Raw genomic sequence first — 14764 nt, 5'->3', positions numbered from 1 at the left:
TGACTCCGCTCCTGTGTGACTCCGCTCCTGTGTGACTCCTCTCCTGTGTGACTCCGCTCCTGTGTGACTCCTCTCCTGTGTGACTCCTCTCCTGTGTGACTCCTCTCCTGTGTGACTCCTGTCCCGTGTGACTCCTCTTCTGTGTGACTCCTCCCGTGACTCCTCTCCTGTGTGCTCCTCTCCCGTGTGCCCCTCTCCCGTGTGCTCCTCTCCCATGACTCCTCCTGTGGGCTCCTCTCCCGTGTGGCCCCTCTCCCGCGGCCCCCCTCCTTTGTGCCCCCTCTCCCGTGTGACTCCTCCTCTCCTGTGTGACTCCTCCTCTCCCGTGTGACTCTTCCTCTCCCGTGTGACTCCTCCTCTCCCGTGTGACTCCTCCTCTCCCGTGTGACTCCTCTCATGTGTGACTCCTCCCCTGTGTGACTCCTCTCATGTGTGACTCCTCTCATGTGTGACTCCTCTCCCGTGTGACTCCTCTCCTTTGTGCCCCCTCTCCCGTGTGACTCCTCCTCTCCCGTGTGACTCCTCTCATGTGTGACTCCTCTCCTGTGTGACTCCTCTCCCGTGTGACTCCTCCCTTGTGTGACTCCTCCCCTGTGTGACTCCTCCCCTGTGTGACTCCTCCCCTGTGTGACTCCTCTCCTGTGTGACTCCTCTCCTTTGTGCCCCCTCTCCCGTGTGACTCCTCCTCTCCCGTGTGACTCCTCTCATGTGTGACTCCTCCCCTGTGTGACTCCTCTCATGTGTGACTCCTCTCCCGTGTGACTCCTCTCCCGTGTGACTCCTCTCCCGTGTGACTCCTCTCCCGTGTGACTCCTCTCCTGTGTGACTCCTCTCCCGTGTGACTCCTCACCTCTCCCGTGTGACTCCTCTCATGTTTGACTCCTACCTTGTGACTCCTCTCATGTGTGACTCCTCCTGTGTGCCGCTGTGGTCGTCTCTGCTGCAGGTTGTGAGGACATCCTGAAGATGCCTCTGACTGCTCGCTCTCGCACCTCCAGCCAGGCTTCAGTCACTGACAATGGATACATTTACCAGGTCAGCCTCTCATTTACTGCAACTTTCAACTAATACAAATAAAAGAGAGAATAACTTTTTTTTTTTTTTTAATAAATTAACAGAACAACCAGAGAGAATGAAATAAAAAGTAAAAAAGAACACTTTCCTTTAGCACACCTTCCATATGTCAATCAGTCCTATTCACCTTATTCCGGAAGTCCGTCTGGCGCCGCCATCCGACGTAACCCTTCTTCCAGTTGTATTAGTTAATACAGGGCTGTCGACCGCCAGAGAAAATAAGTTCTACAGAGACTAAAAAGCGGTTTTGGGCCGCTCAGGGAGTCGGTGCAGTGTTGACTTGTTGACCACATGAACATTGGACATTTTACACAAATCAATCGACTTTATAGCATATTTTAGCGCCGAGACTTTTCCCTTGTTCTCCATTTAAACCAACGGAGTTCCCGCTGGACCGGAAGTGCCATTACAATGAAGGTGCCCCACAGATTAAGGTTCCCTCAGAGTGGTCTACAATCAGGTCCACAATATCAGTATAAAATGTGATATCTCTCCCTGGTGGAGCATACACATTCAACAAAGCAAAAACCTTTCCATTAATAGCTCTTTTAACCAGTACATATCTGTCCTCTTTGTTCTTACTTTCAAAACTGTGTTCAAAAGCCATTCGGTTTAAGATCAATATTGCAACTCCCCTCTTGTGTTTGCCCCTATATGATAAATGACCTTCCACAACAGGTGAGGAACATTGTAAGAAATATCTGTGGCAAAGAATACACGCTTGCCTTTATAATAGACTCCAAATCCAGGATATTACTTTTAATATTCGTGTTCTGCATGCTGAGACCGCACCTTAACTCGGCCCTCAGTGTGCAGCTCATCCGTATTGTCTGAAATACGCTGCTCAGCTTCATCGATGCATGCTCAGTTTCCTCCCCCCTCTTTCAACTCCCTTATTTCTCTTTCAAACTGGTCGTGTCGGGTCGATCTGATTACTGCCCTCATTTCCGTTCTGAGCGACGCCATATCCCGCTGCATTTTGCATTTCATTTCACACATCATAATCGATTCAGGGTCACCTCTTCTCCTTCCTCTGGCATGATGACTCCGTGAGATTCTTTATCTGGGCCGGCGGACCCGCTAGCCGCGTTAGCCTCGTTAGCTTGTGAGGAGGGCCGTTTTTAATGGGCCCGTGGGTCAGAAGCTTTATTTGTCTTGGTCCCGTGGTTCTACCAGGTTTGTGTTTTCCTTAACTCTTGTTCGTTTTTCTGAGATTATGTGGATTATGTTGGTCAAATGAGATTTTAAAAGCAGCAGTGTAGGCAACGCGTGCCCACAGCCCGTCTCCTTAACAGGAAGTCAGAACTGTCATTATCTTGATTGTGGGGACACTACATAGTAACTCTTTAAAGTGTTCTCCCAGGGGCCACAAGGCATCTATATTTGGAATATGTTTAGTGCCAGTTTTTGTGACCAAATGTTTTGGTACTGGTAGTACTTTCATATTTTTTTATGGTACGTATTTAGCCCTAGACTTCCTCTGATGTTATTACAGTGTTGTTAGTTTCCTGGTATCTCTAATTTAGTCATCATTTGCGGTGTAGCGTCCGTTTGCTGTGTCATATACCCCTGCAACTACATTTGTTTTCTGCATCTGCAAGCTTGAGCCTATTAGTTATATTTGTCCTTTTGTGTGTGGACGTTGCCAAATGATGTGGACGTCTCCTCTTCCTCCTAGCTCTGTCCTGATTGTCCTATACTGTAGCTCCCTGCTGAATGCTTGAGTGTGCATATTCCCAGTCTGTCTGATTCTCCACATCGAATCTAAATCTGACTGGTTGCTGGGCAACAACAGGGAGTCTGATGGAGGCGTGGCCTTCTCTGGTCCTGAGGAATCTGAGGCTTACATGGAGGACTTAGAAGAAAACGACACCGTTAAACGGGCCTCATAATACCACGAGGTGTTAAACTGAAGTCTCTGCTTGAATCTGGGGGAGCTGGATGTAACTGCACAACTTACATGTGAGGATCTGCTGAAAGATACAGGAGGTGTATGGGCTGTTATTTATGCCCATTAATTAATGTTATTTTAAAGTTGATTTACACATGGCTGTCAGCAATAGTCTCTACTTTTTATGAATGAAGCGGCTTCTTCTTATATTTCTGGTATAAATACTGAGAGCACAGAGTCTCTGGGTTCTACTTGGCTTTGAGACAAATATACTGCAGTCCATGGCTGGACAGGCCCTGTCCTGTTTGCAAATCTTTTTAATTTTGGAGCTTGGAAATGGACTATTATCATTATATTTTCCACAACACCTCCATTAAGCTCCAACCTCACAAAAGTGTGAGATGTTGTCAGTGTTCTCGCTGGGCTAAGGTTGAAGGATGGCGGTGGGACAAACTGCGAGCGAGCGCTGTGCGAGCGAGCGCTGTGCGAGCGAGCGCCGTGCGAGCGAGTGCCGTGCGAGCGAGTGCCGTGCGAGCGAGTGCCGTGCGAGCGAGTGCCGTGCGAGCGAGCACCGTGCAAACGAGCGACCTGGCGACATCTTTTGGGCATGGTGGTGACCAGCCGAAGCGTGGCGGCCCGCCAAGCTAAAACCCCTCGGCGAGAACACTGGTTCTTAACCTGTGAGATGTTCTTAACCTGTATACCCTCTTTCCTGTTTTGTACTGTTATTAAAGTTAAGGTTAAGGCTAACTGTAATTGTCCCCATCAGGAAGTTAGTCCTCTGCATTTGACCCATCGTTCAGTGCATCTGTCAGGCACAGTGACACCACTGTGCAGCACCCGGGGACCAATCTCCAGACCTTTATTAAACTAGGGATTTCTGCATATTGCTCAATCACAATTATTTTTTATTAAAAACAAACAGTGTGTGTGTGTGTGTGTGTGTGTGTGTGTGTGTGCGTGTGTGTGTGTGTGTGTGTGTGTGTGTGTGTGCGTACGTACATATATACATACATACATACATACATTCCATTTTAACACAAAAAATATAACCTTAAAAATATAAGATTGAATAGCACCCTGTCCATTAAAGAGCCAAGCTGATCATTGTCCACCAGGCCTCTGCATCTGTGTCATGGAATCAGAAAATGTCCTTGGGAGGAGACATACACCGATGCTATTCCGTAACACATTGAGAACACAATTCAACTTAGAATATGAAACGACACAGAAATATCAGACATTTGTATGGCAAGCTTGGGAGAAAACGCTGGGCTGCGTCAGCCAAGCCGTTGTAAGGAGCCTGGCTGACCCTCCTGCGTCTCACCTCGTTTTTTCCCATGCTGGTTGGTTTTATTAGATATTCTGGAATATGCGGGTCACATTTCTCATTGGTCAGCCTCACATCAAGGCACTTGGTATTTTTCCGTAGAGATCAAGCCTTGGGTAAACATTACCCAAACTCCTCTGGGCTGTCACCCCCCCTAGGGTAAACATCCTTTGGCCCATCTTTACGACCCCTTCACAAATGCAGTTTGTCACACACCCGTTCTTCTCTTAGACTAATGATGCAGATAAAATATCACTATTATGCAGATAAAATACATCACAGAAATATAATCATATATTCACATTTTATCACAATCTGTCACTCTTGTGCTCTCACTGTTACTTTGTATATTTTTAATATTCATTGATGGTTTTGTATGTGTGTGTCTTTAGAATAACGAGGCTAAACTGGGTCCTCCTAACATAGTGTGCAGCTCTGAGCCCACACGCCAGAGACGGTATGTCCCCGTTGTCACTGCAGCATAACCACCTCCACACCGGACAGAACATGTGACTTGTACTGTGCTCCCTCTCAGCAGTGCGTCGACCTCTGTGTTCTCTGGAGAGGAGCAGTTTGAGGACTATGGTGAAGGGGAAGACGTGGAGTTCACTCCCAGCAGCCCGTGTCCAGAGGAGGACTCCCACACACATGGCTTCTCCGACATGGGCTCTTCTCTCCCCTCCAGGTTCGACACACCACCACCTCAACCGACGCGACTTATGTTCTAAAAAACAAATAATAAAGTGTTAAAGGATTAGCTTCACTTTGCATATGCACAATACTATTGCCAGACTTCTCTACAGAAGGCATCTGATACACTCTGCTTTTGTATGTATGCCCAAAGGAGTGGTGTCCCACTGTAAATACAGCAGGACATGGGCTGGGTGAGACATTTGTCCACTCACATAGTTAGGTCTGATCTCCATCACTGACCTGTGTACTTCTGTAGCTTCTGTTAGGTCTTACTGGTGTGTGTGGTTGGACATAATGGAGTGGACAGTCAGACTTTTAGTATTTATTTGTTAGAGATGGTGGGTGTTAAATAACATACATGGTATACATGCTGTAAACATGCTGAATTGTACCACACAGACACATTCATACAGTACAGTGCAGTGACACCAGAGGCAAGGTGGGAGAAGGACACAATGACCACTGGTCCGAGTTGAAAATTACTCAACTGTGGCACCTGGGATTACCAGTGGTCTTCCATCATGGTGTTGACCAGGCCCAACCCTGTTTAGCTTCAGAGATCAGAGCAGATTGTGGCTGGTATTATATCTGGATGGTGGTAGTGCAGAACAGCAGCCTTGTTTCTAAGTCTCACTCATGTGGCTACATTAATAGCTCACTATCACAGAATGTAAAGCTAAGAGGCAAAACTTGATTAATTACAATACTTTATTAGTAGTACAGTAGCTCAAAGGTCTACAAACTTTTAACGTTGAGTAAAGTAATGGGACGGAAATCACATTAACTGCACTTCCTGTTGATTTTAGTTTTGCTGCAAAAATAAGTAATCTTTTGAGTACACACTCTTTTTCCAAATGTGTTGTATTGAATATGTTGTATGAATGTATTGTTGCAGCGGTGGGCAGACTCCTCAGAAGATGCGTCAGCTGTGTAACAGTGAGCTGCTGGATATCTACTGCTCTCAGTGCTGCAAGAAAGTCAACCTGCTCAACGACCTGGAGGCTCGCCTCCGGAACCTCAAATCCAACAGGTATTGCCCCCCGTGGCAGTGTGAGGTACTTTAGCGCCCTTTACATTTAGCTGGGAAGGAAGGACAACCAGGCTGTGCAAACCAATAAGTGGATGTTAAGTATCATCCTGCATAGATTTGGCATACATTTACTAATGTATAAAAGCAGAGAAGTAAGATACTGGTTATGTCTGGATTGATCTAGCTCAAGATGTTAATTATGGCTATAAATCAATGTTGTTATTGTTGTCTTCCAGTCCTCGCAAAATCTCCAGCAGAGCCTTTGGAAGGTAAGCTGCTTCTGTTATATGTAGAACTAGTGTCATTATTTGTCCTCTTTAGAGCTGCTGTGTTCAATACAGTTCAGTACAGTTCAGCACTGTAAAGTGTGTTGTTTGTGCAGGCAGTTGATCCAAGCCAACCACAGCGTGTTTGGCTGCAGCCCTCACAGCAGCACAGAAGATCTGTTCACCGACAGCATCGACTCCTGTGACCTGGACATCGCTGACAAGGTCTGCTCCATACATCACACCTTCAGCAGAATTTGCCATAAAACTCAAATACTGTGCTGAATCAGATTTTGAGCCTTTATCTAAGTCCTAATTATTTCTGCCCTTAAATCAACAGCTTCTGCTCCTTTGTCTTGTGCCCTTTAATTTATCTTGTATTCAACATATTTTTAGTTGAATTATATGTCCCATGAAGACAATTAACTCAACAATCAGTCTGGCTGTTTCATCGAGCCCATACTGCTGCTGCCCTGACCCAGTCTGTGCTATTGGCTGGAGTCACAACACACAATGACAAGAGGGATCATTTCTGAATATGTTCTACAGTTCCCAAGCTTGAGGCAGTTTTTAGTTTTTGGCAATTCCCCTCTTATTTGCTATGTTATGGTCAAAACAGCTGATGAAATAATGTGTGTAGATGATGCACTGCACTGTTCTATGCCTATATAAAGGAGCCCACACCAAAGCACGCCAAGCACACGCATCAACTCACATTGAACGCCGTGTGTCACAGCTCTTTAAACTAATACAATTATAATTCTATAATAATATGCAGATTACTGTCAAAATGAGAGACATAGTGAGAGGCTGTGTGAGGAGAGAAAAGGTGGTGGTTTGAGCAGGTTATTAATGAGTTTTGTGTACTTTGAACGAGAGCTGCAGCAGCACCTGCTCCTCTACTGCTCTCTCTATCGCCTTGAAGTTTTCAGCGCTCTTTCTGCAGGTCACAGAGCAGAGATCTGTCTGTACTCACTGGAGAAGTGCAAAAAGGATGTGTCAGAAGCTTCCCCGTGTGTGCTGGCCTTAAGAATGCTAAACATTTTGATTTGTTCACCTAAAATACCCCATATTACCGGAAGTTTTTCCTCACATGTACCTTTTTCACAATTTATTTTTATTTTTTTCAGCCCCTGATCCCTAAGATAATGTTATCACGTCCCTCTTCACTCTTGTTTGCATATTCCTGTGACCTTTCAGTGTCAAAGTGTGGTTAATTATGTCCTTGACATGATGTACATCCTGCCCACATACTGTATCATTAACATGTTCAAAATGATCCAGGAAAGCCGGCAGCAGTTTTGGACCATGTTCAATTCACATGGACTCTGAGTCTATGAGCTCAGTGTGCTGGACTCGTCTTCTCTCTGTCACACACACGTGTTCCTGTGTTTCAGGTCAGTTACCTGGAGAGGAAGGTGACCGAGTTGGAAGGGGACTGTCTTGCCAACGGAGACCTCAAGTCCAAACTCAAGCAGGAGAACACTCACCTGGTGCTCAGGTACAGCACAGGGCTGGGTCCAGGAGCCAGACCCTTTTGATAATTATGCCCTTTTTCTACTTTTGTTTTTCATTAGTGTAAACTTTGGACCATTACTAGTTCAGGTTTTTTTATTCAACTCAGCCCAATGGCTAGACCTAACTCTTTGCTTTTGAATAGGTGACAGGTTGGAGGACAACTTGTGTTCCTAAAGCTAGGCTTACACCGCAAATGATTAAATTCATGATTGAATCCCACATGAGAGGAACCGGAGTGATGGACAGATACACTGTCCTGCGCTCAGTATACAGTGAGGAAAGGAAGTATTTGAACACCCTGCGATTTTGCTTCCACTTACAAATCATCCGAAAATCCCATTGTATCATTTAAAAAAATAATTTATTAGTATGTTATTGCTGCAAATAAGTTTTTGAATGCCTGAAAAAATCAATAGTTGGTACAGAAGCCTTTGTTTACAATTAGAGCTCAAACATTTCCTGTAGTTCTTGACCAGGTTACACACTGCAGCAGGGATTCTGGCCCACTCCTGCACACAGATCGTCTCTAGGTCTGTCAGGTTTCAGGGCTGTGACTGAACAAAACAGAGTTTCAGCTCCAGCCAAAGACTTTCTATTAGATTTAGGTCTGGAGACAGGCTAGGCCCCTCCAGAACCTTGATATGCTTCTTATGAAGCCACTACATGGTTCTCCTGGCTGTGTGCTTCAGGCCATTGTCATGTTTTAAGACCCAGCCACGACCCATCTTCAGTGCTCTGACTGAGGTGAAGGAGGTTGTTATGCAAATCTCTCAATACATGGCCCTATTCATTCTCTCCTTAATACAGTGCAGTCGTCCTGTTCCATGTGCATAAAACACCCCCAAAGCAGGATGTTTCCACCCCCATGCTTCAAAGTAGGAATGGTCTTCTTGGGATGGTACTCATCCTTCTTCAACACAGCGAGTGGAATTTATACCAAAAAATTCTATTTTGGTCTAATCTGACCACTTGACTTTGTCCCATGACTCCTCTGGATCATCCAAATGGTCATTGGCAAACTTCAGACGGACCTGCACATGTGCTGACATAAGCAGGGGAACCTTCCGTGCGATGCAGGATTTTATACCAAGCCAGCGTAGTGTATTAGCGATAGTAACCTTTGAAACTGTGGTCCCAGCTCTCTTCAGGTCATTGACCAGCTCCTCCTGTAGTTCTGGGCTGATTCCTCACCTTTCTTATCATCATTGATCCACACAAGGTGAGATCTTGCATGGAGCCCCAGTCCAGTTGACATTGTCATTTTTAGCCTCTTCAATTTTCAAACAATTGCTTCAACAGTTGATCTGTTTGATCAAGCTGCTTGCCAGTTGCCAGTAGCCCTTTCAGGTCTAAATGGGACAACTGGCAAAATTGCCGGATGTTCAAACAATCCCTTTCTTCACTGTATGTGCAGGTGTGTTTAAAAACATTTCTGGTTTTTGTGTGTGTGGTGATTTGTTCAGAAGGCGTGTCAGATCAAATCAAATCAAATCAATTTATTTTTGTAAGGCCCAAAATCACAACAACAGTTGCCTCTGAGGGCCACAGGGAGAGATGAATCAACAATGTCTGTGGTGGCGATGAAGTCAGACAATGTCTGTGGTGGCGATGAAGTCAGACAATGTCTGTGGTGGCGAGGGACGATGTCCCAGGGTCCTCTGTCCTTAGACTCTCCTTCTCGGCCAGGAAAAACTACAAAAAAAACCTCTTTGGGAAAAAAGCGTAGAAACCTGGAGGAGTTCCAGTGAAGGAGAGATCCGACTCTCACAGACGGACAGACGGACACAAGGAGACTGGAGCTGGACCCACTCTTCAGGCAGAAGAGGGACCGTCTGAGTCGAGCAGATACATGCATACATTTTACAGTGTATGTTGCTCTCAATCGGCTTCTGCAGCACTCGGACCCAACGACACACTGCACTACACACACACTGCACGACCCAGACACACTGCACAACCCAGACGCACTGCACGACCCAGACACACTGTACTACACACACACTGCACAACCCAGACACTCGGCACTACACACACACACTACACTGCACGACCCAGACACACACACACTGCACGACACACTGCACGACACACACTGCAGAAAAGAAAAGACGGGCGACTGGCTGGACAGAAAATGGAAAACAGTGGGTCTGTCTTTTTCTCAGGGTTCATGAGCTGGAGGAGCAGGTGAAGGATGCTGAGTCCAGAGCAGATCAGAGCCTGGAGGATGAATCCAAAAGGCACAGGGAGGTTTACAGCAAAATGGATCGAGACCGAAACTATGAGGTTGAACTGCTCTGCTCCAGGTACGCAGGCACATCACTCATCTGACTGCAAATTTTTTTTAGTTTCTAAAGTCTTACACGTGTGCGTACAGGATACAAGACCTGGAAGAGGAGAATGGAGATATAAAGTTAAATGTGCGCAAACTCCGCTCACAGACAGAGAAACTGGATCAGGTGAGAGCACACTTTTAAATATTTGTTTAAATTATCCTGGTACAATAATCATTAAAAAAATATTATTAGGTCAACGACATGTTATCCATTGAGGTCTTTGCCGTGTGGCTCTATGTCCCATTACAACTGTGATTGTGTGCAGGAGAAACAGAAGATGTCAGACAAGCTGGAGGACACCAGTCTGAGGCTCAAAGATGAGATGGACCTGTACAGAAAGATCATGGATAAACTGTGGCAGAACCGCCATGAGTTCCAGAAGGAGAAGGAGGCCATGCAGGAGGTAATAATGATGATGATTATAATGCCTTACACTTGTAATCAAAGCGCTATGTTAAGAGACTCCTTGAGAAATTATATGTTCAATTTAATTTATCTTTGTAGCGCCCAAAATCACAAAAGTATTTGCCTCAGAATTGTTGATTTAACAAACCGAATGTCCAATGAAACGGTAATTACCAGTAGCAGATTAACAGTGTCCACAGATTAACACACTTTCTTGTTGACGTCACCATTCCAGACAAACCTCCCTGATAGTTGTTTGGACAATTCAGAGTCCTACACCGGCATATGAATGTTTAAAAGACACATATTCTACGCTTTGTAAAGCCAGAAATCAGAATCAGTTTTATTGCCATCGTCAGGGAACAATTCACAAACTAGGAACTTGCTTCGGCGTTAAGGTGCAGCATAAAACAATGTATAATAAGAATAATAGCTATAATAAATGATACATTCAAAACTAGAAAATGTTAAATATGGTTAGAAATTGAAATGGAGGATGTTGTGTTGTCAGAGGAAGAATATCAGTACATTTCTCAACACATCCGCCCACATAAACGCTGTCAGTGCCCTGCTTTGTCCATTGTTTTTACCTTTGGCTTGCTCTCCTTCCACGTTCGCGTTTGTTTGTCCGAAGGGGACGTGACTTGACAGATCTACTTTTAGCAACTGTGGAAAGTGCTATTAAGCAAATGGAAACCTGTTCCAGAGCGCCCCATGCCCTTGACCCTCCTACTCGGCGATAACAAAAACAAGAAGAACCCTGTGGGGGAAGAGTAGAAACCTCAGGGAGAACCTCAGTCTATCAGAATCAGAAAAGGTTTATTGCCATTGTCAATGAACAGAATTCACAAACATAGGAACTTGCTTTTGTGATTCGGTGCAACATAAAACAATGAACAATAATAAAAACAAGCTACATATATAGAATCAAGAAAGGCATGCAATGAAGTACACAAAATGTACAGTTAAATTTACAGATGTAGTGCAGAAAGTTAACAGTGCAGTGCGTGATTAAATTGTAGTTTAAGTTGCAGGTGTTTAAGAAGTGTTCATGAGTCCAACAGCAGAGGGTAAGAAACTGTTCTTGTAGCGGAAGTTTCTGGTCCGGATGGACCATAGCCTCCTGCCTGAGGGGAGTGGTCTCCTGCTCATTCCAGAGCCCTGGAGACGTACAGGTCCTGCAGAGATGGAAGTCTGCAGCCGATCACCTTCTCACCAGAGCACACAATGCGCTGTAGTCTCTGTTTATCCCAGGCTGTGGTACCACACGGTGATGGAGGAAGTGAGGATGGACTCAATGATGGCTGTGTAGAACTGCACCATCATCTGCACTTGGCAACTTGGCTTTCCTCAGCCGCCGCAGGAAGTACATCCTCTGATGAGGGAGCTGATGGTGGGCTCCCACTTGAGGTCCTGGGTGATGTTGGTGCAGAGGAAGCTGAAGGAGTCCATGGTGGTGATGGGGGAGTCTGTGATAGTGAGGGGGTCTGTGACTCTCCTGAAGTCCATGATCATCTCCACTGTCTTCTGGGCGTTGAACTTCAGGTTGTTACTGCTGCACCAGGACACCAGCATGTCCCCCTCCATCCTGTAGACAGACTCATCCCTGTTCGAGATAAGCCCGACGAGGGTGGTGTCGTCCGCAAACTTGATCAGTTTTACGGAGTCATGGCTGGAGGTGCAGCAGTTTGTGTACAGGGAGAAGAGCAGGGGAGAAAGAACACAGACCTGTGGAGCTCCTGTGCTGATAGTCCGAGTGTCTGAGACATTCTTCCCCAGCCACATGCACTGCCTCTTGATTTCTCGGGAAGTCAGTGATCCACCTGCAGGTGGAGTCAGGACGTTGAGCTGGGAGCGCTTGTTCTGGAGCAGAGCAGGAGGATGGTGTTGAATGCAGAGCTGAAGTCCACAAACAGGATCCAGGCGTAGGTTTGCGGGGAGTCCAGATGCTGCAAGATGAAGGAGAGGTCCTACTAGATGGTCCAAGCACTTCCATTTGTAGATAGACTGTGGAGTCAGTACCCCTCAAGTGCATCTAGTGAGATGAAGAGCATCTGGGTCTAGATCCAGATTAGGGTCGTGAGATAGGATGGGGCGTCTAAAGTGTAGTCATCACAGAAGCAGCAGCACAGCAGCACTAACATCTGTAACAGCAGCACTCCCCAAGTGGGACTGTGAGAAAGAGATAACATGTGAACAGCAATAAACAGACACAGGTGAACTACAATATTGAATATTACTGATATGGAACAAAGGAGGAAGCAGAGGATAGTACTCAATCTGCCATACTTCCCCCATTTGCTCCTAGGGCAGCGTAGCTTGGAAACTGTAGGTTTTTATTTCTGTTCCTAACTGGCCTGACCATAAGCATTTTCAAAGCGGAACGATTTATGCTTGGTCTTAAATGTAGAGACTGTGTCCTGGGACAGGGGATCACCATTGAACACAACTATAGACAAAGAAAATACACAAGTGATTCAACAATATAAGCTTGTGTGAACATTGCACAACATGGACAAGTGCTGATTCCATAACACAGGAGGCCCGTGTAATTTGCTCTCTTCTTTTAGTTCCCGTTAGTACTCTTGCTCCTATGTGTACAGTATAACGTGTGTGTGTGTATTTATGTGGGCAGCTGGTAGACGACTTGCGGAGGGAGCTAGAGCATCTGCAGCTCTTCAAACTGGAGGTGGAACATCCAGGACAAGGCAAGAGTTTGGCGGAATTAAGCGCTCGGACAAGAGAGATTGAGATGGAGCACGAGGTCAAGAGGCTGAAACAGGTACTCCAGCTTTACGCTGCTCTTTTCTGGGACATGATGTTTTTAAATGAAGAACATGATGGCTCTGGTACTTATCTAACTGGCTGTATGTGATACGTTATGCCTCTTTAGGAAAACTACAAACTTCGAGATCAGAATGATGACTTAAATGCCCAAATTCTCAGTTTGAGTCTATATGAAGCAAGGAACCTTTTTTCATGCCAGAGCAAGGCCCAGTCTCTGGCAGCCGAGATTGACAACGCCTCCAAGGACGAGGTGAGTTTACAGTTTTTGTAAAACATGTAATACCGCTGCTCTACTCACACATGGTGTTTCTCTGCAGCTGGTGGATGCTCTGAAGCATCAAGAGGAGATCAACCTGCGTTTGAGGCAGTACATGGATAAGATCATCCTGGCCATCCTTGAACATAACCCTTCCATACTGGAGATTAAGACCTAACACATCCATGTTTACACTAGATACAGTCTAGAGCTGTACCATGACCATTCCACCAATCGCTGAAGCCAGGGTCAAAGCCAGGGTCTGTAGTGTCAAAGTAATAACAATAATTCTAGTTTACCCCACTGTAGTGAGTGGGAAAGAACACACTTCCACACACACGGACTGCCACTCAACCAGATGTTCATTTGCCAAAGCCCACATATGGGAGTAAAATGTTCTACAACTGTAGTAATTACAATTGTAATTACAATTCCTTCCATCCTCTAACTTGACATTATTCTGTGTAGAAATGCATTGCAGGGGTTGTTTTTGTATTCAAATACTGGTTATGTGACACGTACTGTATAGCTAAAAGAATGTTTGAACATGTGCTTCAGAGGACACACATCTCTGAGCGTCACATCAGCACTGCTGGATTGTCCACCACCATCACTGCTTTGGCCTTCTACAGCCTCCTAAAAGTTCTTTTCTATCAAAATGAAGAGCCTCACTAAAACACTAAAACTATCTGAAGCACTTGAAATGAAGACTCGAGCAGGGTGACTGCTTTTCTTGAAGCGACCCGGCTGTCTGAGAACTCGTGACTATTACCCTTCATGTGTGATGTAAAACATTTCTATGATATAGTGTCACTCGCTTAAGCTAGCCAAACACCAAGGTGTTACTGAGAGGAGGCAGCACAGGGCTGCTATACTGCACTAATTAATATGTAGATGAACTAGTTTTGCTTTGTTGCACAAAGTGTATTTCTGGTAGTTTTGCATCTTTGTTTATATGTGTAATACACTATTTATTTATGCACAAAGATAATGTTCTGTTCAGATGTCACATTTGATTTTGTCACATATTTATTGACACAACACAATGTATATCATGTGTAACTAATTTGACTTACAATGTGCTGGTTTCACCAGTGGGTTGACGTGTGTACGGATTTAGCTTCAGTTCATGTTATGGCCAAAGTGAAATTATCTTTGACATATTAAAGTTACTACATATG

General features: G+C 45.2%; 1 protein-coding gene across 1 annotated transcript in view; it reads left to right on the top strand.

The window, feature by feature from the left end:
- The window catches only part of rab11fip4a (RAB11 family interacting protein 4 (class II) a), a 17712-nt gene extending 2950 nt beyond the window's left edge, over positions 1-14762 (top strand). Inside the window, 12 exon segments of the mRNA XM_072442407.1 lie at positions 947-1035; positions 4688-4980; positions 5884-6018; positions 6255-6287; positions 6401-6509; positions 7682-7785; positions 9965-10105; positions 10177-10258; positions 10401-10538; positions 13176-13322; positions 13434-13577; positions 13645-14762. Of these exon segments, the coding sequence (XP_072298508.1) occupies positions 947-1035; positions 4688-4980; positions 5884-6018; positions 6255-6287; positions 6401-6509; positions 7682-7785; positions 9965-10105; positions 10177-10258; positions 10401-10538; positions 13176-13322; positions 13434-13577; positions 13645-13761 (1532 nt within the window). The 3' untranslated portion in view covers positions 13762-14762.
- Positions 14763-14764: the final 2 nt, after the last annotated feature.

This window comes from Eucyclogobius newberryi, unplaced genomic scaffold (assembly GCF_026437365.1).
Source record: "Eucyclogobius newberryi isolate DKJ021-1_F unplaced genomic scaffold, fEucNew1.0.hap1 SCAF_13, whole genome shotgun sequence".
Classification (NCBI taxonomy): Eukaryota; Metazoa; Chordata; class Actinopteri; order Gobiiformes; family Gobiidae; genus Eucyclogobius; species Eucyclogobius newberryi.
The sequence above is the reverse complement of the archived record's forward strand: the minus strand, read 5'-3'. Positions and strand labels throughout refer to the sequence as shown.